Source organism: Mytilus trossulus, chromosome 2, assembly GCF_036588685.1.
Source record: "Mytilus trossulus isolate FHL-02 chromosome 2, PNRI_Mtr1.1.1.hap1, whole genome shotgun sequence".
Classification (NCBI taxonomy): domain Eukaryota; kingdom Metazoa; phylum Mollusca; class Bivalvia; order Mytilida; family Mytilidae; genus Mytilus; species Mytilus trossulus.
Window position 1 is genome coordinate 47,503,542 of NC_086374.1, and position 27,604 is coordinate 47,531,145.

At 32.3% G+C, this 27,604-nt stretch overlaps 2 protein-coding genes across 3 annotated transcripts; one reads left to right on the forward strand and one right to left on the reverse strand.

Moving 5' to 3' along the window:
- Nucleotides 1-705: 705 nt before the first annotated feature.
- On the reverse strand, nt 706-18,434 carry LOC134707429 (uncharacterized). Of its 2 annotated transcripts, none has more exons than XM_063567155.1 (2): nt 18,192-18,434; nt 706-1,432 (listed from the first exon to the last, which is right to left on the reverse strand). In XM_063567155.1, exon 2 carries the CDS (start codon nt 1,383-1,385, stop codon nt 777-779), a length of 609 nt encoding a protein of 202 aa, XP_063423225.1. In that variant the 5' UTR covers nt 1,386-1,432; nt 18,192-18,434; the 3' UTR covers nt 706-776. The 2 variants fall into 2 exon arrangements, with proteins under 2 accessions (XP_063423225.1, XP_063423226.1); XM_063567156.1 differs by lacking the exon at nt 18,192-18,434 and adding an exon at nt 18,087-18,142.
- On the forward strand, nt 18,078-27,604 carry LOC134707428 (zinc finger protein 347-like). Its single transcript, XM_063567154.1, has 3 exons — nt 18,078-18,146; nt 21,166-21,204; nt 23,589-27,604. The coding sequence occupies exon 3, from the start codon at nt 23,597-23,599 to the stop codon at nt 27,533-27,535; it is 3,939 nt and encodes a 1,312-aa protein (XP_063423224.1). The 5' UTR covers nt 18,078-18,146; nt 21,166-21,204; nt 23,589-23,596; the 3' UTR covers nt 27,536-27,604.

Below are 27,604 nucleotides of genomic sequence, written 5' to 3' on the forward strand. Positions count from 1 at the left end.
ATTTGTTTATTTTGAGATTGTGACACAGTGATGACTGCTGTACCACTGTTTTGACCATTTTACCTTTTTGTGTGTGTCTATTTTGTTCATGTGTCGTTGTAAATATAATGGAATGTGATGCGTCTGTCATACAAGTGAGAGGTTTAGCGCTATAAAACCAGGTTTAATCGTCATTTTCTACATTTTAAAATACCTGTACCAAGTCAGGAATATGACAGTTCTTGTCCATTCGTTTTTGATGTGTTATGTCATTTGATTATGCCATTTGATTAGTGACTTTCCGTTATGAATTTTCCTCGGAGTTTTAACTTTTTACTCCCCTGAATGACATGTAATCTTACAAAAAAATATTCTGAAGCATATTTTTAATCAATGAAAAATTAAATGAATGATTTACAATTCACACAATAAGATTATAAAAAACAAATTTGCATCTACCTTATAGTTTTATAAATGTGAATTAAATGATGGCGATGACGTTTATGAATCGGGATAAAAAACATGTAATTTGTAAAATAACTGAGCTAAACGTAAAATAAATATATTAAAGGGTAATTTCTAATATAAATATATATCAAAGGTCAATACATTGAAATATTTATATTAAAAAGTCATGTTAAGGGTCAGGCACTTGTTTCAGAATTTTTTCCCTATATACACTAATATAACACTATTGTATTTACTTAGGATTTGTTTTTCTAAGACAAGTGCCTGTGTAAAAAGGGAATACAAATCATCCTTCTTATGATATGGCAATTTTTCTAAGAATCGTGCATCTAAATAACATGATAACAAACACTGTTCTTTACCAAATGTGAAAAGTTATCTATATTGACCACTTCGTCGTCAAAGAATATAACTTTCGTGTCCGTCCTTGTTGAAGCAGGACCATCTGTTTCAATGTCATTGGTGTCATTTTCTGTTTTAATGTTTCCACGCGGTCCTGAATCTAACATATCACCTTCGTCTACATTTGCAAAATTCTTGCTGCCATAAAATATATCCAAAAATGTTTCTGCTTTGTCATATCCACAAATGATAACGTTTCCTTTCCTTGCATATTTGTTGGGCACAATTTGAATATCGTCTGACTTTTCAATAAATACATCAGATAGTCCAAGCCGTTCAATTTCAATTAGTATTGTTTCCATATTCATCTTTGATGGTCTGATCGCACTAATAATAAATAATTGGCATTTTAAGTCATTCTTCCACTTTAGGAGTATACTCCTATCGACTCCAGTCTTTAAGGTGCGTTTTTCTGGATTGTACTGCTTTAGAGTATTGTCCCAATCAAACACCACTGTCGAAGAGGAGGAGACTGTACTCTCCTTAACATCCCCTATAGATATTTTATATATACTTGAAGCAGGAGCGGTTGCCATTTGATGCGTTTAAAACAATTTGCGGCTCCTTCGTGGACTTCCAGTACCTATAATTTAAGGTATATCTAAATTGAATAAATATAAAACTGTATCCTAATGGACGTTAATATATGCATGCATTACATTCCATTCTCAATTTTTTTTTTATTACAAGTCCGGCATTTCAGGGTACTCTTCGCGATCCTCGTTTAACGTTTGTTGATTTCTTTGTAAAGACACGACGTAACGGGACCGGTTATTGCTAACCAATTAATTTTGTTAAATACGTTACTCAAGTTTTAACTAAGTATTCCTAAACTATGAAACCCATTCATAATAAATTTTATCAATATCAAATATATCTAAGATGCTGAAAAACGAAAGAAATCATGATCTCTATATATCACGTGATTATTGATATTCCCGCCTAAACTTCACTGTCATAAGACCACGTATATATACGTATCTTTACCTATCAAACGATTCATTGGAGTTGTCTTTCATAGTTTTGACAATGACTTTGATTTTCAGATAAAATTGCAAAATTTAATGAAACTATTATTTGATATTTTAATTGTATTGATTTTGTTTGTCTTTATCAGATAGATTCTTCTTTTTGATTTTTTATGTTTTATAATATTTAATTTCCGTGGGTATTAATTTATATAGATTTTGTCGTAATTTCAGGGAAAAAAATGAGCTCAAAATGTTAATCAGAACGTGTCTCAGTTAAAGTTGAAAACTGGGATTGCATCATACTTTATTAAGTATCATTTCAAACGTTCTCTCCATCTGCACTTAATCTCCTCAATTTACAATCTTCTAAAAACAAATTCATCAGGGAAAACGTACGTCAACGGGAAGACAAGTGAATATTTAAAAAACAAACAATTCCAGGTCAAACTATGAAAACTTTCCAAACTTCTTTAAATTTTAGTAGTTGACATATTATTTTCTTTCAAATGAAAGTCGACGAACATTATAAAAGGAAAAATGTAGTTGATAATAATGAGTGTAAATAAATTAATGTGTACACCAATTCGTTAGATTGTAATTTAGAAGGTGTACTTGATTATCAATTGATGACTAATAACCTGCATTGACCACTGTGGATAGTAAGTAAACTATCAACTTATTATAGTAATTTGCTAAAAATATCCTGTCCCCAGTATTTCTGATTAAAAGTAGATGAGAATGTCAATTTACATAGCTGTTTAATTTTTAAGACAACTTTAATGTCACTTCAGTCTTTACGGGAATTTTCTTTTACTCGTATTTATTCAATTAGAAGTAGATTCTAAAGCTATCGCAGATATTGATTGAGTTAGGGAAAAGTTTAAGTTTCAACTTTTGTCTCGCTTTGGAGGTATATATATATAAAAAAAAGTGACAACTATGCAACAGATCCAATGACAGGATCACCAGTGAAGGTGTTACACGACTGGGAAAAAAAACCATTTTATATTCATAATTATATACTTGTATATGGGATTGACTGGTCGCAAGCTAGCCCCGAATACAAATTCAATTATTCTGTTGGACCCCCTGATCGAATGACTTTAAGACTGCATTTTTCGGCTTCTCCACCAAGCATAATGCATTTACGAGCAAGAGCAGGTATTGGTTTACTCGTAGAAAGACAAGTGTTTCTTTATAGTGGTTACGCTCATTTGTTAGCTAGCATATGAAAATGCTACTCTTAATTGTCGGGCATGTTTAAAAAGGTATATGTATTTATCATTATAATTACTTTTCATCATCCTCAATATATATGTAGTATTTGTCGCTTGATATAAGACATACATCAGTATCATCATCATCATAAGTGCTATAGCTTGAGGCATAATCTTCGTCGTAAGTACATGTATTATATATAATAGCTTGAGGCTTCTTCGTCATAAGTATACCGTGAGGTTTAATTCTTGTTTTATGTTTCAGCCGGTTTATGTCGAGAACTTATTTTACGCATGCATATCTATGATACATAGTTTTTATTATATAAATATCCAAGTAATAGCCAATCATAGAATAAAATTGAGAATGGAAATGGGGAATGTGTCAAAGAGACAACAACTCGACCAAATAAAAAAACAACAGCAGAAGGTCACCAACAGGTCTTCAATGTAGCGATAAATTCCCGCACCCGGAGGCGTCCTTCAGCTGGCCCCTAAGAAGTATGTTTATCAAATCATCATGATCACAATTAAAACAGATAGATAGGGATTGACTCGTGAGACTGAAACGAAGCATAAAAACAGCTAGCCATTTCTAGTATTTCCAAATACAGTAAGCTCTACCGAAATGATAGTATCCACAGCTGCTGAACACTATCTTTAAAAAATACCAAATTATGGGGCGAGGTTTTTGTTTAAGTTTACCTAAACTTGCATCTGATGATACAGGGGTAGAGGGCGTACTCCCTCTTTTTGATCGCTAAATAAATTTTAAAATCTAATGTTTTCCACAATATCATTTTTAGCGTCTAATTGTCCAAATTGTTTTTTGCATCGCTCTGCTCGGCCGTATAAACTCAATTATCAAAAACTACAACCTCTTTCAAAAATCTTGGATCCGGCCATAATCACAAACTGTATTGCACGAAACAAAAATTGAAATGATTGTCGTATGACTTTAATAAATACTTTTTAAAAACAACAATGTCTGAACATTAGATCAGGCATCTTGCATGCGATTTAAAAGTTTAAGACTACATACTGAATTGGATTTTTCCCGTGATTTAGTAGCTCATTGAACACAGAAATGTGATACTGACGTGTAATCTAATGGACACAAGGGCACTCCATAAAATCTGCTATACAGTTATGACCACTAAAGATCCTACAGATACTCTGTACTTTTGACATGACAAAAGGTCTCGCTTTTCTAGACTGCAGTCTATGAATTTTTTATTCTTAATTTGTACAAACAAAAACAAGGTGTAATGTGATTGTCAATGAGACATCTCTTCACAAGAGACCAAATGACACAGAAATTTTAACAACTATAGTCCAAAGAAGGGCTGTCAACAATGAGCAAAGCCCATACAGCATAGTCAGCTATACGAGGGTCCAAAATGACAAATGTAAAACAACTAAAATTTACAGCCAAATTAATGTTAAAAAATCAACGAAAACACAACAACAAACGATAAGCACTGAATTAAAAGCTTCTGTCTTGGGACAGTCACATCCGTATACTAGGACAATGGTGTAACAGTACGACATAGTTGATCAATATTATAAACGGGATGATTATTAATTGTAGTTGTTTTTAAGATGTGTTAAGCAGCTGAGGATACTATCATTTTGGTACATGGAGCTTATTTGAAAATACTAGATATGGCTAACTGTTTTTATGCTTCGTTTCAGTCTCACGAGTCAATCCCATTCTATCTGTTTTAATTGTGAAATGATCATTTGATAAACATACTTCTATGATCTACATTGGCTTTAACTTGGATATTTATAAAACTATGTATCATAGCATGCGTAAAATAAATTATCGACATAAACTGGCTAAAATATCAGATAAGAATTAAGCCTCACGTTATACTTACGACGAAGAAGCCTCAAGCTATATATAATACATGTATTTACGACGAAGATTAAGCCTCAAGCTATAGTACGTATGATGATGATGATACTGATGTATGTCTTATATCCAGCGACAAATATTACATATATATTGAGGATGATGAAAATTAAGTATAATGATAAATACATATACTTTTTTAAGCATGCCCGACAATTAAGAGTCGCATTTTCATATGCTAGGTAACAAGAGAGTGTAACCACTATACAGAAACACTTGTCTTTCTACGAGTTAACCAATACTTGTTCTTGCTCGTGAATGCATCATGCTTGGTGGAGAAGCCGAAAAATACAGTCTTAAAGTCATTCGATCAGAGGGTCCAACAAAATAATTGAATTTGTATTCGAGGCTAGCCTGCTACCAGTCAATTCCATATACAAGTGTATGATTATGAATATAATTATTTTTTTCAGTTGTGTAACACCTTCATTAGTGATCCTGTCATTTGATCTGTCGCATAGTTGTCACTTTTATATATATATATATACCTCCAAAGCGAGACAAAAATTGATAAAATTAATTATGAATGGGTTTCATAGTTAAAGAATGCTAAGTTAAAACTTGAGTAACGCATTTAACAAAATTAATGATCATTAATTGGTTAGCAATAACCGGTCCCGTTACTTGCGTACGTCGAGTTAGGTACGTATGTCATTTTATTGGAAACCTCTAATATGTGCTTTAAACAACATAAGCTTCAGGTACGGGGCGCCGAATGGGACTCTTGTGGTTTTGTACAAAATTCAATTCTGTCAAAACAAAATCATTTTTGTCTAACAAAACTATGAGATACAGACTTGTTATATGGTACTTCAATTTTGAGATGACAAAATTAATTTTTGTAGACAAAATTCATTTTTGTCGTGAAAAAAATCAATTTTTTCAAAAAGGTATGCACATATAAACTTATTTGCATACACAATTGACTTTTGTTACCTGATATGGAAATTAAAACACAAAAGTCAATTTTGTGAGACAAGATTCAATTTTGTGAGACAAAATTGACTTTTGTGAGACAAAATTGACTTTTGTGAGACAAAATTGACTTTTGTGAGACAAAATAAACTTTTGTAAGATAAAATTCAATTTGGTGAGACAAAATTGAATTTTGTCAATTTTGTCTCACAACAGTCAATTTTGTCTCACAAAAGTCACTTTTGTCTCACAAAAGTCAATTTAGTCTCACAAAAGTCAATTTTGTGTAACAAAAGTCGATTTTTTATGCAAATTAGTTCACAGAATCCAAACTAAACGAATTTGCATACAAAATTGACTTTTGTCGCCAAATTTTCAAATTAGGTAACAAAAGCTTAAGTCAAGTCTGTGTAACAAAAATGAATTTTGTCATGACAAAAGTGACTTTTTGTCCACTGAAAGATAATTTTGTATGACAAAATTTAAAATTTGTAGTATGCTTCAAATTTTGTTAGGCTGAACTAATTTTTGTTGAACAAAAGTCACTTTTGTCCGTAAAAAAATGAAGTGCGAGTACAAAACCACAAGAGTCCCCATTCGGCGCCCCGTATCAGGTGTCAAATGTAAATTTATTTACCGCATATACAAACAATATATTTATTATTTGGGCTCGCCACGAAACAAAAGAAAGCTCGGCGGGCCTCACTTTTCGTCCTGTTTCTAAAACTCGTACCGATATATTTTATATTTCCCGACGATGAACATATATTGTATATATACAGAATGTTCGTGTCCTGTGACTATATAAAGTGAATTAAAACTAATGAAACATTCTAAATCCCGGCATTTTAGGTGTCAGACCACCAATTCACTCCCATGCAGTAGTCATATTCTGACACAAAATAGTACTTCAGATGTCATTGTTTAAAAGTTAATCTTCTAGTAGTGGTAACCAACAAATTTGCAAAAATGAAACAGTTTGGGCGAAAGAGAAATATATTCAGAACATGGTGAGCCAAAATTTACATGTCTAAGAGTTTGCATTAAAATTGAAGATTGTAGCGCTCCAAGTTATATGCTAGTATACTTTTTTAAAGATTTCAGGAAATCCAGTGGTTATTTTTAGTCTAGTACACGTGTCTTCCCAAAGAGAGTTCTTTCTTATATGGGTTGAAAATTGGCAGCATGCAGTAAGGTGATGAATGTACAATTCAGAATGGGCCGTTCAGAATATACTTGGTTTCAATGAACTTTAAAAAAAATTCGCAAAATTTTGCTTAATATCAAATAGATTTAATTGATGGTCTGACAGCTTTTCTCTTCCGCATATTGCTTTTTCGCGAAAGGAGTAGGTCCGGTAAGGACCGATTTTGGCCTCAAATTTCAGGTTCATCTGACGAAAGATTCCGACCACTTTTTAAACACTTAAGTGTCTATTTTATTTGGATCTATAAGTTTATGTTCAAGATTTTAACTGATTTTGTCATTAAAAACGATCTCATTCAAGCTCATTCACTTTTCAGATGATTTTTGTCAGAAATGAAAGTGGCCGCATCCGTGTTCATCCTCAACCTTTATATGTTATGTATTATCATCAAATACAACTTACATTTTAATATTCAGGATGAACACAAATGCGGCCACTTTCGTTTTACACGAAAACCGTCTAAAATTTAACTAAAATGCTAGAATTGTGAAGATTTCGGTGCTTTATCATGACTTAATGGTGCTAGTACACAATATATGTGCACTGTATTGTCAAAAACAGCCCATATTTATGTAGAAGAAGCATTCTGCTGTCCAATTAATAAATTAAAGTTTACTGTTTAACAATTTTGTAAAACTGCTTTATTTTGGGGCCAAATAGAGGTCTTGCCGGACCTACTCCTTTATAATACATTTCCGCAATTTCAATACCATTTTATAAAAATGTTTTATTTGTGCAAATTGTTTACGTTTGCATGTTTAAAACCATGTAAATGTTGTACTGTATAAATATTAAATATATTTTTTAAATAACTTTGTTTAATTATCAATCTCTTTTTTTTTAATATCAACTAAGTTGTTATAGTATTTGAATGGTTTTACAGTTAGTCTTTTTTAGGGCCTTTGTCGCTTGCTATTCGTTGTGAGCTGTTCCTATAATGGTTCACTTTAATTTACAATATACGGTGACTTGGATGGAGAGTTGTCTCATTAGCACTCATACCACATCTTCTTATATCTAATCAGTTATTTATTCTAATGTATATAATGTTCTGTCTACGTTGGTTGGATAAAAATGTATAGCTATAAGCAAAATGGGAATGCTGGATAAGGGTAGAATTGATCCTTGCAACAATCAGTGGGGTGAAGGTCTGCGAACAATTCCATAATGACAGGTGTACAACGTTAATATGTGTCGGTCTATTATATATGAAGTGCTTCAAGGTCCGGAATGTAAATAAAGATGTTTTATTTCCTAATCGTAGGGCTCAAAACAAGCATATGATCACATAAAGTAAAAATAAAAAGTCTTTCTCTCCCATACACGCATACACGCATACACTCACACATACAACTATCGTTATGCTTAATCAATATTAAGGATGATTGATTTAACAGTACAACATTAAAATGAATGATAAATAAAATATTTTTATTTTTTTTATGAGGAGAGTCAGTTGCCTATATTGTATATAAGGAATACATATGTAAATGGAGCTGGTTGCAAACAATAAGTTCCAACTTCCCAAGGCCAACCAGCGCGCCGCGTGACCGCCCGCCCGGCACCACTAATGTATGTAATGTATGAGCCTGCTAAGCCGCTCGTTATAAACTTCGTCCTCCCGGCGAATAAAAAGTTTTAATTTTAGATTCCCTCATTTGACAAAGCTCTTTATATCAAAGTAAATGTAAATTTTATTGACCTTTTTCATATATTTCTGATAGTTTTCTACCTATTCACACATTTTCAAGTGAAATATCATATCCCCCTTTTCAAACCCTGAATGTTGACATATAAATATGACAAGTACTGATTACTGAATAATTACTGTCCATTTACTCGTATCAGATGGCTTTATCTATCTAAATAATATATGTAATATGTCTTTGCTCGTAAGCGTACAGAGTAACTCTCCGAGGCAGCAGAGACATAGTATACTTATTTTAATGTCTCTGGAGGCAGTATTCAGGCAGCAGCTACTGAATGTCACTTAAGGTGGCTCACCCCAATAGTGACCCCCGGTAGATTTTTTTTATTTTCACTTATTCTGTAGATTTTTTTATGCTGAATCCAAAAATGCAAAGAAAAAAGGGGGTCACCAGGCTCGTTATCCCCTCAAATTGAAGCGAAATGTGCGATTTTGACCCTTTTTCCAAACATGTCCACCCTTACAACAATAACGGTTACATCAAATTTAAAGAGTTTTAAAACCAAGTCAGTATAATTTTTATATGAAAAAACATTAGAATTTGAAATGTAAACCTTTCCCGTTGTTGTTTTTGACTTAAAAATCCTTTTATTTTCAGATTTATGTCTAAATTTTGCATTTTCTAATTTCAGTTTAAGGCAAAAAATATTGATTGAATCGATTTTTCGTAAAATTTTCCCGGTAGATTTTTTTTAAAAACAGATATGTCAAAACTATGAACTTTTCGAGCATTTTAAGGTAAAATAAAATGGGGGTCACCAGGCTTTTTAAAAAGTTACGAGCTTTTGTTTAACCCCTCTACCCCATAAGGTCTGATTTCACTGCAGTCCATTATTTACTTAATTGTGAATTCTTTATTGGTGGCTTAAATAAAATAATGTTTGAAATTATATTAATAAACGATGGCTGAATATAAATGTGGTTATCGTATGACTGTTTGTTATCAAGAAGCGAAACTTTGATTATTTAGGTGAAATACGGTAATTTTGTCTGGCGCGAGTTGCTTCCCTCTAATTTGGCGCCATTATCGGACCAGAGGAATTTCAAGGTCGCCATTGTCGATCAGCATACTACATTGATAAATACTACCATTTACATACATAACAGACATCGTGGTGAATATACAACGATGTAAGTAGAGTTATTACATAAGAAAACATATATTTCGATATTTTAGGCAGCCAAATGTTACCAGTATCACGAAAAATACAAACTTGGGGGCTGTCTCAAAATACTCGCTACTGTTGAAAAGCACTGCGACTGAGACCTTGTACGAGCACAATTTCTGTTCCATGTTTAATCGTTATAGCTGTTATCTTATTTATGTGTTTATCTTAGTATTTTCACCCTTTACTGGCAAGTTGTTAACATGTCTGGCCCGTTTTGAGAGATATCCGTGTGCAAACGGACGAAGAGGAGGGGATGACATCTAGCTACTATGAACCACCACAACTGTCATTTTTTACGCTACTGTTAGTGTCAATGAATTAGTCTTTTTAATCATCATTTGGTAAATCTAATTTCGTAGCCAAGTTACATAGAGTTAGGGTCATATGTATGTGGGGTACCCCATAACTTCCCTAGGGCATGCACAGTTTCTACTCCCTTGTCCCAACTATATTTCCCTTCCCTTTTACCCTAAAACGTTCTCCTCTTACTTCAATACTTCCATCTCCTTGTTCCAAGACAAAATAAAAATGACAACATGTATTTCCAAGATAACCCTTTTCTCTGATCCCTCATTCCCCTGTCTCCTTACCCCTGTCCACCCCCTCAAATAATAATCAATTAAGGTTATCAGAGGGTTTGATTGACTTGTTTGTTTTTTTTTGAGAATATTACATAATTGGCCTAATTTGTAAATGATAACCCTTACAGTAGGAGGCAATACATCTGTACATCTTTTAAACATATATATATTGTATTTAAAATAACATTAAAAAAAAATATTTTGGGGTCATTTTGGATTGATTTTAAGCAACCTGGTACCAATAGAAGCAATATTGTCACAGGTTTGTATATTGTGGTTTTATTCTTTTTTAGTCTCATTTTCATTATTTTCTGTTAAGAAATTGGCATTTGCTATATATAAATATAATAATTATTGAAAAATATTTTATGCATTCTCAAGAAAAAAACAAAAACACTTAAAATGAACCTATTATCAAATAAACACATATTAATATAGACCATTCTACTTCTTTTAAGCTCTCGTAGATATAAATTAAATCCAACCATACATTTTTAAATGTCCTCAAAATATTTTTTTGAAGTAATGTGTTTTTATATAAAATATTTACATGATATACATGTAGCAAAAAAATGCAGGTGACAACTACTTTTGGCCAGGTACTGTATTTTGAGTTGAAAATAATTGTTGCTTTGTGAATAGTAATTTTTAATAAATACAAAATTTGTGTATCCTATATATTCCAAACAGGGTACAAAAAGCCTCAGCATAATTTATTCATGAGGACTGCATGAGCTGCATTTTCAAAATGAAGGCAGCTGAACAGCAAGAAGCCTTTATTCAACCTATAGAAACAAAATCACTATTTACACTTGTTGTGCATGTAATTATATTTTGTTTGCTAGTTATTGATCACAACAAATTCTTCATTATTTTTACACCATAGTGGCAGGGGCATTATGTTAGATTTTCCTTGCATTGTCAGTCTTATCAAACTTGCATGTACGTCCGAAATTTGTTTTCTGTTCTCTAACTTCAGTTTGCCTCTACAAATGTTATTAAACTAAATAAAATTCACAATTAATGCATATATATTATTCTTGTTACCAACAAACACACATGAAGTTTGAATTTTTGATGGGGTTGCTTTTACTTTTCTAGAGTTATGCCCCTTTATAAATTTTAAAGGAGCTAAATTTTTGTTCCTTTCTTTAACACAAGTTTGCTTTATCCAAATATTGTGATACTTATATGCAATGCTTACTACAACACAACTCAGATTAAGTAAAAATTTGGGTGGTGTCACTCTTTTCATTCTTTACATGCAAGCGGCTGCTCATCTGTGTCCTATGGACACATTCCCCATTATGAACAAGTCTACATCTATATGCTTTTGAATTTCAATAATTGTTGATTTTCTGACAGAATTACTCTGATATTTAATTTCAGGCTGCAAGTACATTTGTACATGTACATGCAAATGGAAGGAGTGATCTTGGAATGTTCAACTTTACTTGGAAACTATTGGCACAGTACTGACAGAATTTTATGAGAAACCAGTATCATCTAGTCTTGCAACCGGAAACTATGTGTAAAGTGCTGAAACTTAAGAACAACATTCTACATGTATATGCAAATATGTGTTGCCACAATCCAATTGAGGAGCAGAGGTCAACTATAAATTGGAACTACATGTATATGCCTTAGTGCTGTCAAAATCCTTAAAAAATGCAATCAAAAGTACCTGCTTCACCTACCTGTCCCAATGATGAATAAAGATCATATATATATATATATATTGAGTCTTATAAAAAAAACAGTGAAGGAGAATAAAAATTATGAAGATATAGAGCTGATCAGCTAATGATTGTACATGTACATGACATATAAACGGCAACAATGCTTACATGTATACTAGAACATTTAAATTAACAATATTACATTTGTAATACATGTTTTATTTTGATCTCAGAGACATTTGAGGAATAAAATCAATAACGTTTCAAAAATTTGATTTAGTTGAGCCTTTTTTTATGCCTGTTTTCAGGAGGTAATATGGTATACCAATGACTGTCAGTCGTCAACATGGTCGGCATATACTCATTTAATAAATACTAAAAGGTACATGTAGTAGATAAACTATGTGTGTGCAATACATGAAGTTTACAATTCTGTCAATTACAATGTATCATGGACCACATAATCATTTGTATGGTTCATTGATCATCAGTAAGTCCTCTGTTTTCATATGCTAAATTGTGTAATCAATAGGTCATCTTCATGTATATTTGGTGGATGTTAAGCAACCAACAATCAATCAATCATGAATATTTGGTGTATTAAATGTATTATAACAAATTAAAATATCAAATAAGAGGATGTGATATGATTGTAAATGAGACACAAAAGACCAAACAACACAGAATTAACTGGTGTCATCCCGATTGTCCCACTTTTTGAAATTACAGGTAAAAAGGTAGTGAATTTTTGTGGGACAATCGGGAAGATGTTTGTGGGACAATTGGGAAGTTTAATTGTGGGACAATCGGGAATTGTTTTGATTGTGATTAATCTGTTTTATAGTGTGAAGTAGGTAATTACAGGTAACTAATAATTTTTCAGTAATTTAACTTGTAAAATATGAAAAAAAAGAAGATAAAATGATTATTAAATATTTTATTTTGCACATATTAATATGAAAAAGCAGTAAACATAGAATATAATGTAAATTAATAAAATATAATACATCAAGCACTACTCATTTCTTCATTAATGTATGATAATGGGTTTCAATTAAGCATTTTAGAACACAATTGATAATATAAAGCACACATATTGTAGAAGGTTCAACAATAAAGAATACACAATACATAAATATACCATTAAAGTTCATCATATATAGCACAAAATATCATTAAACAAATCTAGTCCAAATGTAACAAATAGGAGGCAGTGTCTGCAAACTGAAATACAGTAATATCACCATTCTGTAGTTGATCTTTCAGTTGTTGAAGGCGCTGGTTGAGTTGGGTATATTTCCTTCTTTTTGAAGGTCTTACTCCCCCGGCATGGTACTGGATAAGAGTTATCTCATTAAATGCCTGTTCTTCTTTGAGGTAGTTGAGTAGTGTATAGATATTTGGGTGTGGTACTTGGATCATTTTCTTCAAGCCGCTATGCCAACCTTCTAGGTGGTTTGTTGTTCTTGGTCCTTCTGTTTGGTAGTGATTCCACAGCTGTCTATTTGCTTCAACCCAGTAAGTAGTGACGTAATCTGTAAAAGGGGTAGTATTTGCAGTTGAGTCTGAGTTTTCTAACTCTTCTAGTGCATGAAACCAGACTTCTTCTACTTCTGCTGTTGGTACGAGTGGGAGAACTGCTGCCCTGCGTATCAGTCGGTGGATGTCTGGTTCCCCTTTGTAGTTTGTGACGAGCCCTGTTGATTGCACTTTACGCCAAGTACATTGCGTAAAGTGGAAAAAACAGACTTTGATAGTAATTCCCGGAAAAGATGATCTGGCAGAATTCTGTACAGCAGATTCGTAATCTAGACTATGAAGAAAGTAGTTGGGTTCAGAGCATCCTCTGTTCATATAAAAAAATTAATTACAAACTTTAATTAAATAAATTTAAATTGATTTATACTCTTTTTTTTGATTGTGTGCATTATTTTAATACTTATTTAGAATTTAACCAAAAAAATATTAAATTTATTTATACTCTTTCTTTTTTATTTAAATGTATGCATTATATAATATTTATGCAGAATATTAACAAAACAAAAATTGTAAATTATTGTTATTTGTATAGGTTTTATAATTAAAAGTAACATTTTAGATATGTTTTTAGATACGACATGTTATATTATTTAATGAAAAGTGCATTAATTTCATAATTTAAAAAAAAAAAATTCTTATACTTAATAACATGGATATAATACTATATAAAAGTTAATAATTAATTCTTGTTATTTTAACAAAATAAACACAAAATCATCTGTTTATTTAAGAACATTTCACATAAAAAAATAATGTGGGACAATCAGAACTTTTCACGTGGGACAATCAGAACTCTCAAATTTAAAAAAAGTGGGACAATCGGGAATAAACCAATTAACTATACATGTAGATCACCGTACAGACTTCAACAATGAGTAAAACCTATTCTGCATAGTTGGGTTTAAAGGCCTCGAAATGACAAATGAACAATTTAAAATGATTCAAATGAGAAAACTAATGGGTGATTTGTGTACAAAATAATGATTAAAAAACAAAAATGTCTGTCTTGCAGGGTTTATCTGAACTTAACCTAATTTCATGGATTTGTCTATTTCTTAATTCTAAATATGTTTCAAAATATTTGGTTGATGGGATGATTTTTAGAGAGTCACACATAGGGTGCGGGCTCATTGGTTGATAACATTGCGAATAACTGTAGCTGGTCCCGCTTTGGCAGTCAGTTCCCACATTGTCACTGGAGGAATAAAATAAGAAAACAAATGGTATATTAAAGAAAAAAAATGAATCATAATTTCCTGTCGATATGCACATCTACATAGTATGCCCTTATTATCTAAAAAGGTTTTAAAAATTTCTAATGTGCGTTTTGAGAGATGATGAGAAACTGTTACAGTGCTATATTGCAGTAAATAAGTTCAAAGGGGCATAACTCCTAGAAAAAATAAATGAATCGTAATTTCCTGTTAACATGCACATCTACATAGTACGTCCTTATCTAAAAATGTTTCATGAAATTCTGTTTGAGAGGAGTTGTGATGACAAGAAACAAGACTGACTGACGGACGGACAGATGGGTCAAAAACATTATACCCTTTGCAACTCCGTTTTGTTGTGTATAAAAATAGGAAGATGGGTATCATTGTTTATGAGGCAACTCTAAACCGGAGACCAATTTACATAGAAGATAACAATTATGTCCTCGTACAATTACCAATAAAACCATATACCACACAGTCAAACAATTAAAAGTCCAAGAAATTACTTTTTTGTATTTATTGCACATAATGAATATTTAATTTGTTCATACTGAATCGTCACTGGCAAATATTTCAAACATAAGACGGATGAGAACATATAGAAAAGTATCAATTATGTAAGTTATGCAAAGTAAAATGAGCTAGATATATGGACTGCCATATTGTTGTTGTGCTGGTAAGAATGAGTGAACAATTATGCTTGGTCCATGTATAGGCAAAATTCACCCTTTTGACCTTACGAGGCTTCGTATGTATACATCCAGCTGTTTGAGCACCCTGTATAATCAAGGGATCATCTATCAGATTAGTCATATTTCTATGTTAAACATAAGATTTGAAAATAAGCAGATGTAGTATGATTGGCAATGAAACAACTATCCACCAAAGTTCAAATTTGAAATTCAATAAAGTAAATAAAAAAACATCATCTCCTTTAATCATCGCGCATAGATTAGTTATACATTTCTTTGCCACGGTAAGATCAAAGACCATTAAATCAGTGTTCACAAATAAAATTGTCATTCACATTTTTTTGCCGCAATGCCATTACCCCACTATAATTATTTTCATCATCAAGAATTTCCCTTATTATCTTACCTTTTAAAAAAGCATGTCAGTAATAGATAGAAGTTAAAATTTGCCCGGCTAATATAGCGTTCCTGTGTATTGGGCGGATTTTAAAAATTACCATCCAAACTTTTCCTGAACTTAGTAGTAGTATAGATTTATATATATATAAAGTCTTAAGTAGTGTTTGTGACTGCCCGACGATGTGTGGATGTTCCTAGAAAAATCCCGACATAGTAACCAAAAATTTTGCGGTCCTCCGCAAAGCATGCAGTATTGAGGAATTATATCATAGGTCGGAATACTAGGCCAGTCCCGGTTACTTTTGACAGCGGTGGGTCCAGGGGAGGGTTCCGGGGGGTGGGCCCCCCATTTTTGGACGATCAATGCTTTTGAATGGGAAAATATAGTTGGAACACCCCCCTTTTTGTCCTGGATTGGAAACCCCCTTTTAAAATGGCTGAATCCGCCCCGATTAATCAATTTTCATATTCATGAAAAGGCGGAAAACAGCCAATTATTGAAGTGTCCTTTTATTTCTGCAGGAAAATTAATAATCATTTTTGTGAAATAAGTTGCTGGATCCATTAGTCTTTTATAATAATAACACTTGCTCTGATTCACTTAATGATGTTTCTTTTTATTTAATTTAAAAATATTTAACTATAATTAACAAAATTTTGCAGTGTAAAAATATATCGCATTATCGGGAATAATTAAACCCATAAAATAACTGGAAATAAAGATATAAAAGAGATTTATGACAGAAACAAACTGTTATAAAACGCTAAACGGATATCCAATGAACCCGCCCCAATGCCTTTAAAGCATACTATACGGGGTTTACCTGCTTTTGAAAGCTGTACGATGACATGCAATTGTTTACATCGCTATTATTTGTTCAAAGTTTATCATTGCGTCATGGGTAAAACATTTTAAAAAATAAATCTCCAAGACATCATTTAATATTCAACCGATATTTAATTCAAAATATGGTACGAAATGGACCGTGTAAGGTGAGAATGCGTTTTTGGAGCGAGCGGCACCGTCGACGCAGTCATACATGTGACTTTGTCAGTATTTATATATTCTTTTTTTTAATGTTAATATGCTTAAATCACGTATATTTCTCTCCTTTTAGTCTTTTATGCGAAAATGAAGAAAGCACTCTGAATTTCTGACCGTTCGTATTTCCTGTTTTGAAGAACGTTTTGCATCACTTGTTTACATCGTCAAGGGTGCTTTCATACACGCCCGCGTTCCAAGGTCGTCAACGCTATTTTTGAGAAGACCCCTGAAAGCGACCGTTTCCAAGGCACTCGTCGTAAGAAACATGCGTTAAAATAGGCGCATTGTTAAAGGGCCGAGCCACCTTAAAGTCTTTGAACACGTACGTACGTACGGCCGTGGCCAAGTTATCATGCTTATCCGCTGCTGAAAATAATTTCGAATGTCAAGTAGACGGTTCTCAGTGCTTGGATATCGTTGGACTTAGTCGTCTCTCAAATTACCCCAAATATTTTTTTTTAAATGTTCGTAATAGTTCCGTTTCATGACACATATCGTCATAGTGGTAAAGCTTATGTTTTTGTTTACTTTTCTGTTAAAAACTGTTAATCTAATCTAACGTATCTTTACGTGAACCCCGTTTTGTAGAGGAACCATATTTCCATATGTAGAACAGGTACATGCTCTCTTTATGTACAGTCAGGGAATTAGTATAGAAAGTCCCTGATACCGTGCTTATAATATAAAGCTTTTGAACTTCGAACGAAGTTTGTATTGCTCCGTCAACCGTGTCATCATATAAGCCTTTAACATTTTACTACCGTACTAGCTACATGTGACCTTAGTTTTCAGTGTAACATTTTGTGGACGGGGTCTCTTTATATGTGTTGTCTTTCTCTTTTGTAAATATATACAATATAAATCATTCAGCAGTTCCGAAACTATATAGGGTCCTATAGGCTAGCTAGCCAAAATATATTTTATATCCAGTCCGGATGTTGTTCAGAGTGAAACCGATAAGTGTTTACTGTCAATCTTACATTTTGTACATGTAGATTCATTACACACTGTTAGCTCTACACGATTCTTTCTTCACTGTAGTAAGTATCCTATCAAGACACAAATTACATCATACATATACTTACGTCGATACTTCGCTGATTTCTTAATAATGACACGAATCAGTTGTTAGAAAGCTAAGGGAGATAATTTTGAAATGCAAGGTTGACTTGGTTGGTCGTAGGATTGTGTTCGTAACTAAACTGATTGCGTTTTTGCATCTTTACTTTGTAATTATATTATGGATATATAACTTTAAGGAGTTGTCAACCTCATATTCACCGTTTTGACTGAAATTCTGATATTCGACTTGTACATTTGTAACATACTAAATCATACAAAATAATAAGTCTAAATAGAACATGCTAAAAAGGGGACGACCATAATTTTACATGTACTTCAAGGAAAAAGAGGGGTATGGTTTTAAAAAATATTCTGGTCAAGCAAATGACAAAACAAAAACAAAATCCAGATTTTACCTATACCCCTGTGACTACTAATTGGTCTATTAGTCACAGTGTTAATGTTAATTAAAAAATAAATAATGATGCTTTGATTTTTTAATGAAACTGAAAGTACAAAATGTAGCTTCCAAACACATAGTCCAAATAATAATGACGTCTTGAAAGGCTATTATAATTTTTTTCTTTGACGCCTTCCTGAGAAGAAAAAATTATAATAGCCTTTCAAGACGTCATAATTATTTGAACTACAAAAGACATATAGATATTTAAGAGGGGGCAATACCTTTTTATGTTAACCTGTTTTGGCCTTTTTCAAGGTGTTGTTAACTGTTATCTGAGATTGATTTAAACTGTTATCTGAGATTGATTTAAACTGTTAACTGTTTTCAAACCACTGTGTTCAGGTGTTAACTGTCATGACTGTTAAATCAGAATTTTTATACGACAGCAAAAATTGAACAAAAATTTTGGTTGTATATTGGTACATGTATCACGTTGGTGTTGTCATCCTCCTCATAGTCATCGTTGTCATCTTTGTTTGTGTTGTCCAAAGACATTTGGTTTTCGCACTATAACTTTTAGCATGTTTAGTTTAAATAAATAGAAATCTATGAAATTTTAACACAAGGTTAATGACCACAAAAGGAAGGTTGGGATTGATTTTGGGAGTTTTGGAATAAGGGAAAGGGGGATGTGAAAAAAAATTGGGGGTGGGAGGGGTTCAATTGTTCTGAATTCAGATTTCATAAATAAAATAAAATTTCTTCAAACATTTTATTGAGAGGATTAATATTAAACAGCATAGTGAATTGCTCAAAGTCAAAAAAAAGTTTTAAGTTCATTAGACCACATTCATTCTGTGTCAGAAACCTATGCTGTGTCAACTATTTAATCACAATCCAAATTTAGACCTGAATCCAGCTTGAATGTTGTGTCCATCCTTGCCCCAACCATTCAGGGTTCAACCTCTGCGGTCGTATAAAGCTGTGCACTGGGGAGCATCTGGTTGCCTTTGTTGTTTACAATATAAAACTAGTGTCTACTTAAGGAATGACTGTACATTTTTCTCTGTCTTTGAAGAAATACATTTTGTAACATCAAAGATGTGGTGCATACTTAATAACCTGTGTAGCACGTTATTTTATTGGGCACAACATATTTTATGTTAATTTGAATAGACATAATAAATATTACAGTACAAAATGTACATCATTCCTTATAGTATAATTCTAAATTCCATTCTAAGTCTGAGTAAATCTGACATGAAAAAAAAGTTGATGACGTCTTGGTCACAATGACATTTCAAAATTATGTCTATGAGCTGGTAAACAATCAGAAGACACGTTACATCCAAAATTAAATTATAGTTATTTGACTGGAATTTGCCTAATATCATTTAAACTCTGCTGAGCAGCTGGTCAGATTGGGAATGCTCTAGTAAGTCTTAATAACTAAAGTCTTTCTAGGTTCATATGGTTGTTTTATGTTTTTTACATGTATGTCTCATTTATGGGAATTTTGTTTTCTGGTCTGTGCATCCGTTCATCTGTCTGTTGTCCTCCCGCCTGTTTGTCTGTTCGTCTGTAACGCTTCAGGTTAAAGTTTTTAAGTGAGGTAGTGATGAAGTTGAAGTCCAATCAACTTGAAACTTTGTACACATGTTACCTATATAGATGACATGTACAAAATGTATGATACGATCATTTTAATGTTAATGCCAAACAAGATATTTAACTCCATTTTCACGGCCCACTGAACATAGAAAATGATAGTGCGGATGGGGCATCAGTTCGGATTGGGCATCCATGTACTTTAGACACATTCTTGTATCAAAGTTTTTGGTATGCAAATCTATGATTTATCTACATTAAAAAAATATCTGATAAAAAAAGTCAAAAGCAAATGTCTATGAACCTACAATTAAAGGTTTATGATTCAAGTCTAGAGAAGCTCAAGTCTATACAAATATATTTGACAACATACATACATATACATGATTACTTTCACAATATGAAAATAAGGAGATTTGAAGTGCCTGAAGGAGACAAATATCCCAAGGGGGTTACTTCCTATATTTTAGTGGTATGAGTGTGCTGCAAAACAGGGTCGCTTTTTCATGCCTTTGGTTAGAACAGGGTCCCCTTTTTATGTCCTGCTTGTTAGAACAGGGTCCCCTTTTCATGCCCTGCTGGTGAGAATAGGGTATTTTTTTAAACAAAGTATTTGTCTAGAACAGGTTCGCTTCATTAACTGTTTAAGTCTACAACAGGTTCGCTTCATTAACTGTTTAAGTCTAGAACCCGGGTCTAAAACAGCATCTATTTTATGCAATCTAGACCAGGGTATACATTTATAAATTTACAAATATCCACCAGGGACAAAATATAAACAAGGATGTAAAAATCTTTAGGTCACCATACATGTATTGTAGTTTATAATCTTCAACAATGAGCAATATCAATACCTTATATAGTCATGATAGTTATAAGCAAAAAAAGGTATAGGCATTTCATAACATGAACAATTCTTATTGCTTTACTATATAAACAACAGCTCCTTTATAGAATTGATTTAATCCAATAGTTTATTATTTCAGATCTTGAAAAAAACATTAAAATACCTTTGGCTTTGAGAGGTAAGTTTTATTTATTTACAATGTATAAGGAGTAATTGACTGTCACTGACTGTTTTTGTGCATATATATACACCATATATCTTTGATTTTATTTTTGCCATGAACAATATGTCATGTTTGTTGAAAACTACATACATAGAAAGAACCATAGTCATAGTAGACATATATATGGAAGAGAGAAACTGTAAAAAAAAATATATTATAACAGCAATTCAAGATCAGCAGAAGAGGGTTTTTGTCATGAAATGTATTTAGTTTACAATGTTGGAGTGTTCATTTTTGGAGCAAATTAAAATTGATTCAGATATAGACTATGATAGATATGCACCTATGCGCACTCTTTGCTTACAGGATCTGACAATACATTGTTCTAATTACCATGCTTACTGATCTGTTTAAATTTTAATTAACCAATGAATTTTCTGCATTAAATTTTCAAGGTGTTAATCTATACAAAATAAAACCTGAGGACCCTAGAAGGTTGTTAAAACTAAAGGTTGAACAGAGCATGGTCAGATCTTTGTTAGTGAAGTGAGGACACACAAAAAAAGGGGGGGTAGGTTTTTTTTCATATAAAAAAATATTATGATCTCCAAATTGATGAGAAAAGATATTGTGGTCAAGCAGATGAAAAAAACAAATTTATTCTGAATCTAGATTCCTTATTGTGTTAGATTTAAAAAAAAAATATTTTGATTGATACATATGTACCAACATACAGTCAGGGGTACTACTTGTACAAGTTTTTTTTAATTACTTTAAGAAGTAGTATTCATATACATATATAAGTAAATTTGTAAGATACTTACACTGTAAGTGAATTTTATTTACTTGTATAGTTAAAAAAAAATATTGCCTGAGTTATATCCCTTAGACATTCAGATTTTTTTTACTTGTAGAAGTAAAAAAGTCAACCTATCTTCTTTTATTCAAACTTGGTATATATTTATGCAAACATCACAATCATACCTTACATACAGGAAGTTTAAAGAGTTTTTATATATGCAAGTTAGTAATTTTGTTTCTTTCTAATGATTTTGTCCAGAGTTATGGTCAATGGACTTATTAAATTCACTCAAATATTCAGTTTTCTGTACTTTTTTTCTTGGTGCTTGAAGATATGGATTTGATAATTGGTATATGGTGTTATCACGACAAGTAACAGATGAAGTTTAATTTTGTTCCAATCTGATAATTTTGCCCTGAGTTATGATCCATGGACTTATTAATAAAATTGTGAAAGGAAATGGGGATGTGTCAGAGCGACAACAACCCGACCATAGATCAGACAACAGCCCAACGCCACCAATGGGTCTTCAATGAAGCAAGAATTCCCCCACCCGTAGGTGTCCTTCAGCCGGCCCCTAAAAAATATGTATACTAGTACAGTGATAATGGACGTCATACTAAACTCCGAATTATACACAAGAAACTAAAATTAAAAAATCATACAAGACTTACAAAGGCCAGAGGCACCTGACTTGGGACAGGTGCAAAATTGCAGCGGGGTTAAACATATTTATCAGATCTCAACCCTCCCCCTATACCTCTAGCCAATGTAGAAAAGTAAATTCATAACAATACACACATTAAAATTCAGTTCAAGAGAAGTCTGAGTCCAATGTCAAAAGATGTAACAAAAGAAAATAAATAAAATGACAATAATACATAAATAATAAAAGACTACTAGCAGTTAACTGACATGCCAGCTCCAGACCTCAATTAAACTGATTGAAAGATTATATCTTCATCATATGAATATCAGGCACAATCCCTCCCGTTAGGGGTTTAGTATCATACTATCATAAAATATATGAGAAGAACATAACCCGTGTCATGCCAACAAATAATCAATTTTCCACACTATTTTTGGTCATACTTGAAGTCAAGATATTGATTTGATAATTGTTCTTATGCAGTTTTATAATGAAAAGGTACAGATTAAGCACAAATTTTGTCTTGGACATATGATTTTGTGCAGAGTTATGGTCCTTGGACCAAAAAATGTGGACTTAATTCACTTAAATAATCAGTTCCAATACCTTTTGTCTTCATGCTTGATGGTATTGATTTGATATCTGTTGTATAGTTAACAGGTCATAAAATCTACACTATGACATGTTAAAAATCTTGTATAGCACTTTGTTCCAGTATAATGAAATTTTAACTGGTATTGGACTATATACATGTCATTTGCATTGTATAGCCATATAATACTCTCAGAATGCTTCTGTTTTAATTTGTAATATATATTTTTTTTATTTTCTTATTAAAAAAAAATGAATAACAAATTATGATTCTTTACATGAAGATGTAATATGTTGTCATGACTGTGGTTTAAGATGATAATTACTTTCAACTGGTTTTATATATCTTTTTAACAGCTGAAAAAATGAGTGAAGAAAACTATTCAAAACCAACATACACAGAACAAAGGGAGATTGAATGTCAAACAGAATTAGTAGATGCACATTATGATGAAGAAGAAGATGATGATGACAATGATGATGATGGGTTGTATGGTCTGCTTAAACTGCCACAAGACAATGATGGCAGTGATCAATACCCGTCAGTACAAGTTATCTCTAACCTTAACACCGAACAGTTAACAAAAATGGAAAGCTTGAAGAAAAATGATTTCACTATAAATTCAAAGAACTTATTACGATGGACTAAGGTCATTACCCCGAGTAAATTTGCAGAGCAACCAGCAGAAGAAGCCAGCTGGGAAGTTTTATCTAAAAATTACTCCAAAAAGGTAATTCATGCTACTGGAAAACATAAGAAAGTGATTACAAAGAAAGCTAAAACAGCTAGCAAACACTTACAAAATATTTCACTATTCAATAATTTACATGCCAATGATATAAAGATACAAGAAGAAGGAATGTTTATTGCTGAACCAATGGTTGCATTAAATTATCAAAATACTCAAATACCTACTCAATATTTGAACAATCAAAATACTCAGACATTTAATGTTCAAAATATTATTTCATCAGCAACCACTTGGGATCAAAATAATTCATTTCAAACCACACCTATCCAAAACAAACAGTTTATTGAAGAAAACATTAATCAAGTTGTAATACCGTTTGAAGAAAACACTGTTAAATTAGAAGAACAATGCATTGATGAGGAAAATAAACTTTACCAAACAGTTCCCTTTCAACAAGAAACCATCACAGGAGTTGGAATATCACAGCAGCATTTGAAACAAGAAAACAACTCTAATGTTATGAAAAACATTCATACTAATGTTCAAAATAATCAGAATACAGAAACATACACAAAGCAACAACAACCTACATTAAATCTTGAAAAACTTATAGAGACCCTCAGGAATCATGGAAAAGGTATAAATGCACTAGATCACTTACAGTCAAAGGAAGAAATGGAAATAAAAGTCAATGGTGCACCGCTAAAATTCATTCTTGTAGAACAATCATCAGAAGATGCAAGTTTACCTAACACAATAGAGATTTCTGCTCAATCAACTGATGAACATGATACTACTGGAAATATAAAGTATTTTGTTCATTCAAGCATAAAAGCAGACAATATTTCAGACATTCCTTCCAAAACAAATTCTAACAATATGCAAGTGGAAAGTGATGCTAATATAGGTTACTTAGAAGAGGTATCAGATAGGAATCATTTATTGAAGAAAAATTTAATATATAGTAGTGTAGACAAAGATAAACTGAAAGCAGATGAGTATCATGAAATGCTTAAAGCTGCAAACAAGATATTACGAACTAAAGTAAGCGATGATAAAAACATGACAGACAAAGAGAGAAAATACAAATGTGATGTATGCACAGCTTCGTTTAAGAAGAGTTGTAACTTATCAGCTCATAAACGCATCCATAGCAACGATAGAAGATTTTCTTGTCACATATGTAATCAGAAGTTTTATGTTGGAACTAAATTAAGATCCCATATGAGAATTCACACAAATACTAAGCCTTTTGTATGTAATATCTGTAAGAAAGCATTTCGTGAAAAATCCGTATTGAAAAATCATATCTTGACTCACACTGGAAAGAAAGAGTTTGAATGTTCTATTTGTAAAAAGAAGTTTTTCCGTAAAAGTAAACTGGATATACATATGCGAATTCATAGTGATAATAAGCCCTATAAATGTGAACACTGTAACCGATCATTTGCTGTCATTTACTATTACAGAAAACACGTAAAAAAACATGCCATAAAGAAAGAATTTGAGTGTCATATTTGTAAGAAGGGGTTCCATTTGAAAGAAAATTATAACTGTCATCTTTTATCACACGATAAATCAAAAAGAAAACGGTGTGAGAAATGCTTGAAAACGTTCATTAAAGACTCACTATTAAAGAACCACAACTGTTTAGGCATGCCTGTAAAGTCTGAGATGAGTCAGTTCCTCTGTGGTCAATGTAGTAGCAGCTTTAGTAGCAAATCACAACTCTTCATTCATCTCAAAGAACATCGAGGTGAAGACGTCTTTTATTGTAAGATTTGCAATAAACCATTCCTCCATGAGTACCTACTGAAACGTCACAAGGTTGTTCACAGTGATAAAAAACCTTATAAATGTAAAGTTTGTAAAGTTGAATTTAGTTGGATATCCAGTTTGTGTACACATATCATGACAAAACATAAGGACAAGATCATGGAACAAGAAAAAGAAAAGAAAAACATTGATGGAAAAGATCTGGAAGAAGAAAGAATAGAAAGTGAAACTGAGTTAATGGAACTGAAACCAGATACCCAGTTGGATGGTCAGATATCTTCTCAAACAAAAAATGTATGTACTGTATGCAATCAATGCACTGTAACAGAAGAATCCTTAAGAGAACACTATAGAACACATAACTTAGATTGGATACCATCCACTAAATATAATCCGGAAAAATTACGACAATTACATCAAAAAGATAAGTTTGAGATGAAAAAAGTGGCTACATTTCAGTGTGACAGATGTAAGAAAGTTTTATCTGAAACTGAAAAAGAAATCCATTCCTTGGTTCATGCTAGATATCCCTTTACTTGTGATTTTTGTTTCATGAATTTTGAACATGAACACTATTTACTGAAACATTTGGAAATACATAAGGGAGATAAACCACACAGATGTAATTTATGCGGTGAGAAATTTGCAACATTGCAGCAATTATCAACCCATAGGAAAAATCATGAGGAGGAAGAAAATAAACCCATCAAGTGTGATGAATGTGGAAAGAGATTCCGTAATAATTATAGTTTGAATTTACACAGGCATATCCATACCAAAGAGAAACCATATAAATGTGATGAATGTACAGAGACCTTCTCCAGACCTGATTATCTCAGAAGACATAAGGCAAGATTACATTCTGGGCAAGTCTTCCAATGCAACTGTTGCCCAAAAACATTTTACGAAAAATATGAGTTGACCAGACACATTCAGTCTTCTCACATTAAAGACAAACCACATGTTTGCACAGAATGTGATAAGAAATTTGCTTTTCAATATGAGCTGAAGAAACATTTGGAAACTCACAACAAAAATCTCCCTTTTAAATGTAATGAATGTCCTAATGCTTATGAAAAAAAGAAACAGTTGAACAGGCACTTCAAAAATAAACACCCTCATAATGAAAAACAAGCGGTTATGATCAACAAACTTATTATATGTACTGAGACTGGAAATGAGAACTTTCATGAGCATACAGAAGAAGAAACAAAGGAATCTACACCAGAACAATCATATAGGCATGAAATGATAGCAGAAAAGGACATTAAAACAGAAATATCAAGCAATCAGATTAAAGATTTAGGTAGAATTATTCAAGAAAGCAAACAGAGTGAAGATGTGAAACAAAATAATTCTGAATTGAATGAAAGTCACTCTGCCATTCAAACACAAAGTAATCCTCCATGCGTGACTATCTTCAGGACTGTTGATGAAGAAGTCGATTTAAATGAGGAAGAATCGGTAGAAATAGTTGCAAGTTCAACTAATCAGTCTGCACAGGAAAACTCAAATACTGAAAATGAGACGTATTTATATGTAGACCAAAGCACAGAAGAATCGAAAATAGAAATTCCATTAGAAGTGTATAGTGACATGCAAAATAGTGAAACTGCTTTTCAATACCTTGACCCTAAATCTGGGACTCTTTACAAATTATCATCTGAAGAATCAAACACTTATGAAGTAGAAGTTAGAACTGAAGATAGTGAAGTTGTTAATAAGAGTATCACATCTGACTCAACACTAATTGGCAAAACTGATGTAAAAGAACATAGTTATGTTAAAGTGTCTAATGTATTCATACCATCTACCAAAAAGGAAAACTACTTTTAAACTAATGTGAGATATTTTAATGCATGAAGTTAATATATATTTTCATTTATTAAATCTATTGTTATTGGA

Coding starts and splice junctions, on each gene's coding strand:
- LOC134707429 (XM_063567155.1), bottom strand. CDS start 1,385: ATGGCAACCGCTCCTGCTTCAAGTATATATAAAATATCTATAGGGGAT.
- LOC134707428 (XM_063567154.1), top strand. CDS start 23,597: ATGAGTGAAGAAAACTATTCAAAACCAACATACACAGAACAAAGGGAG.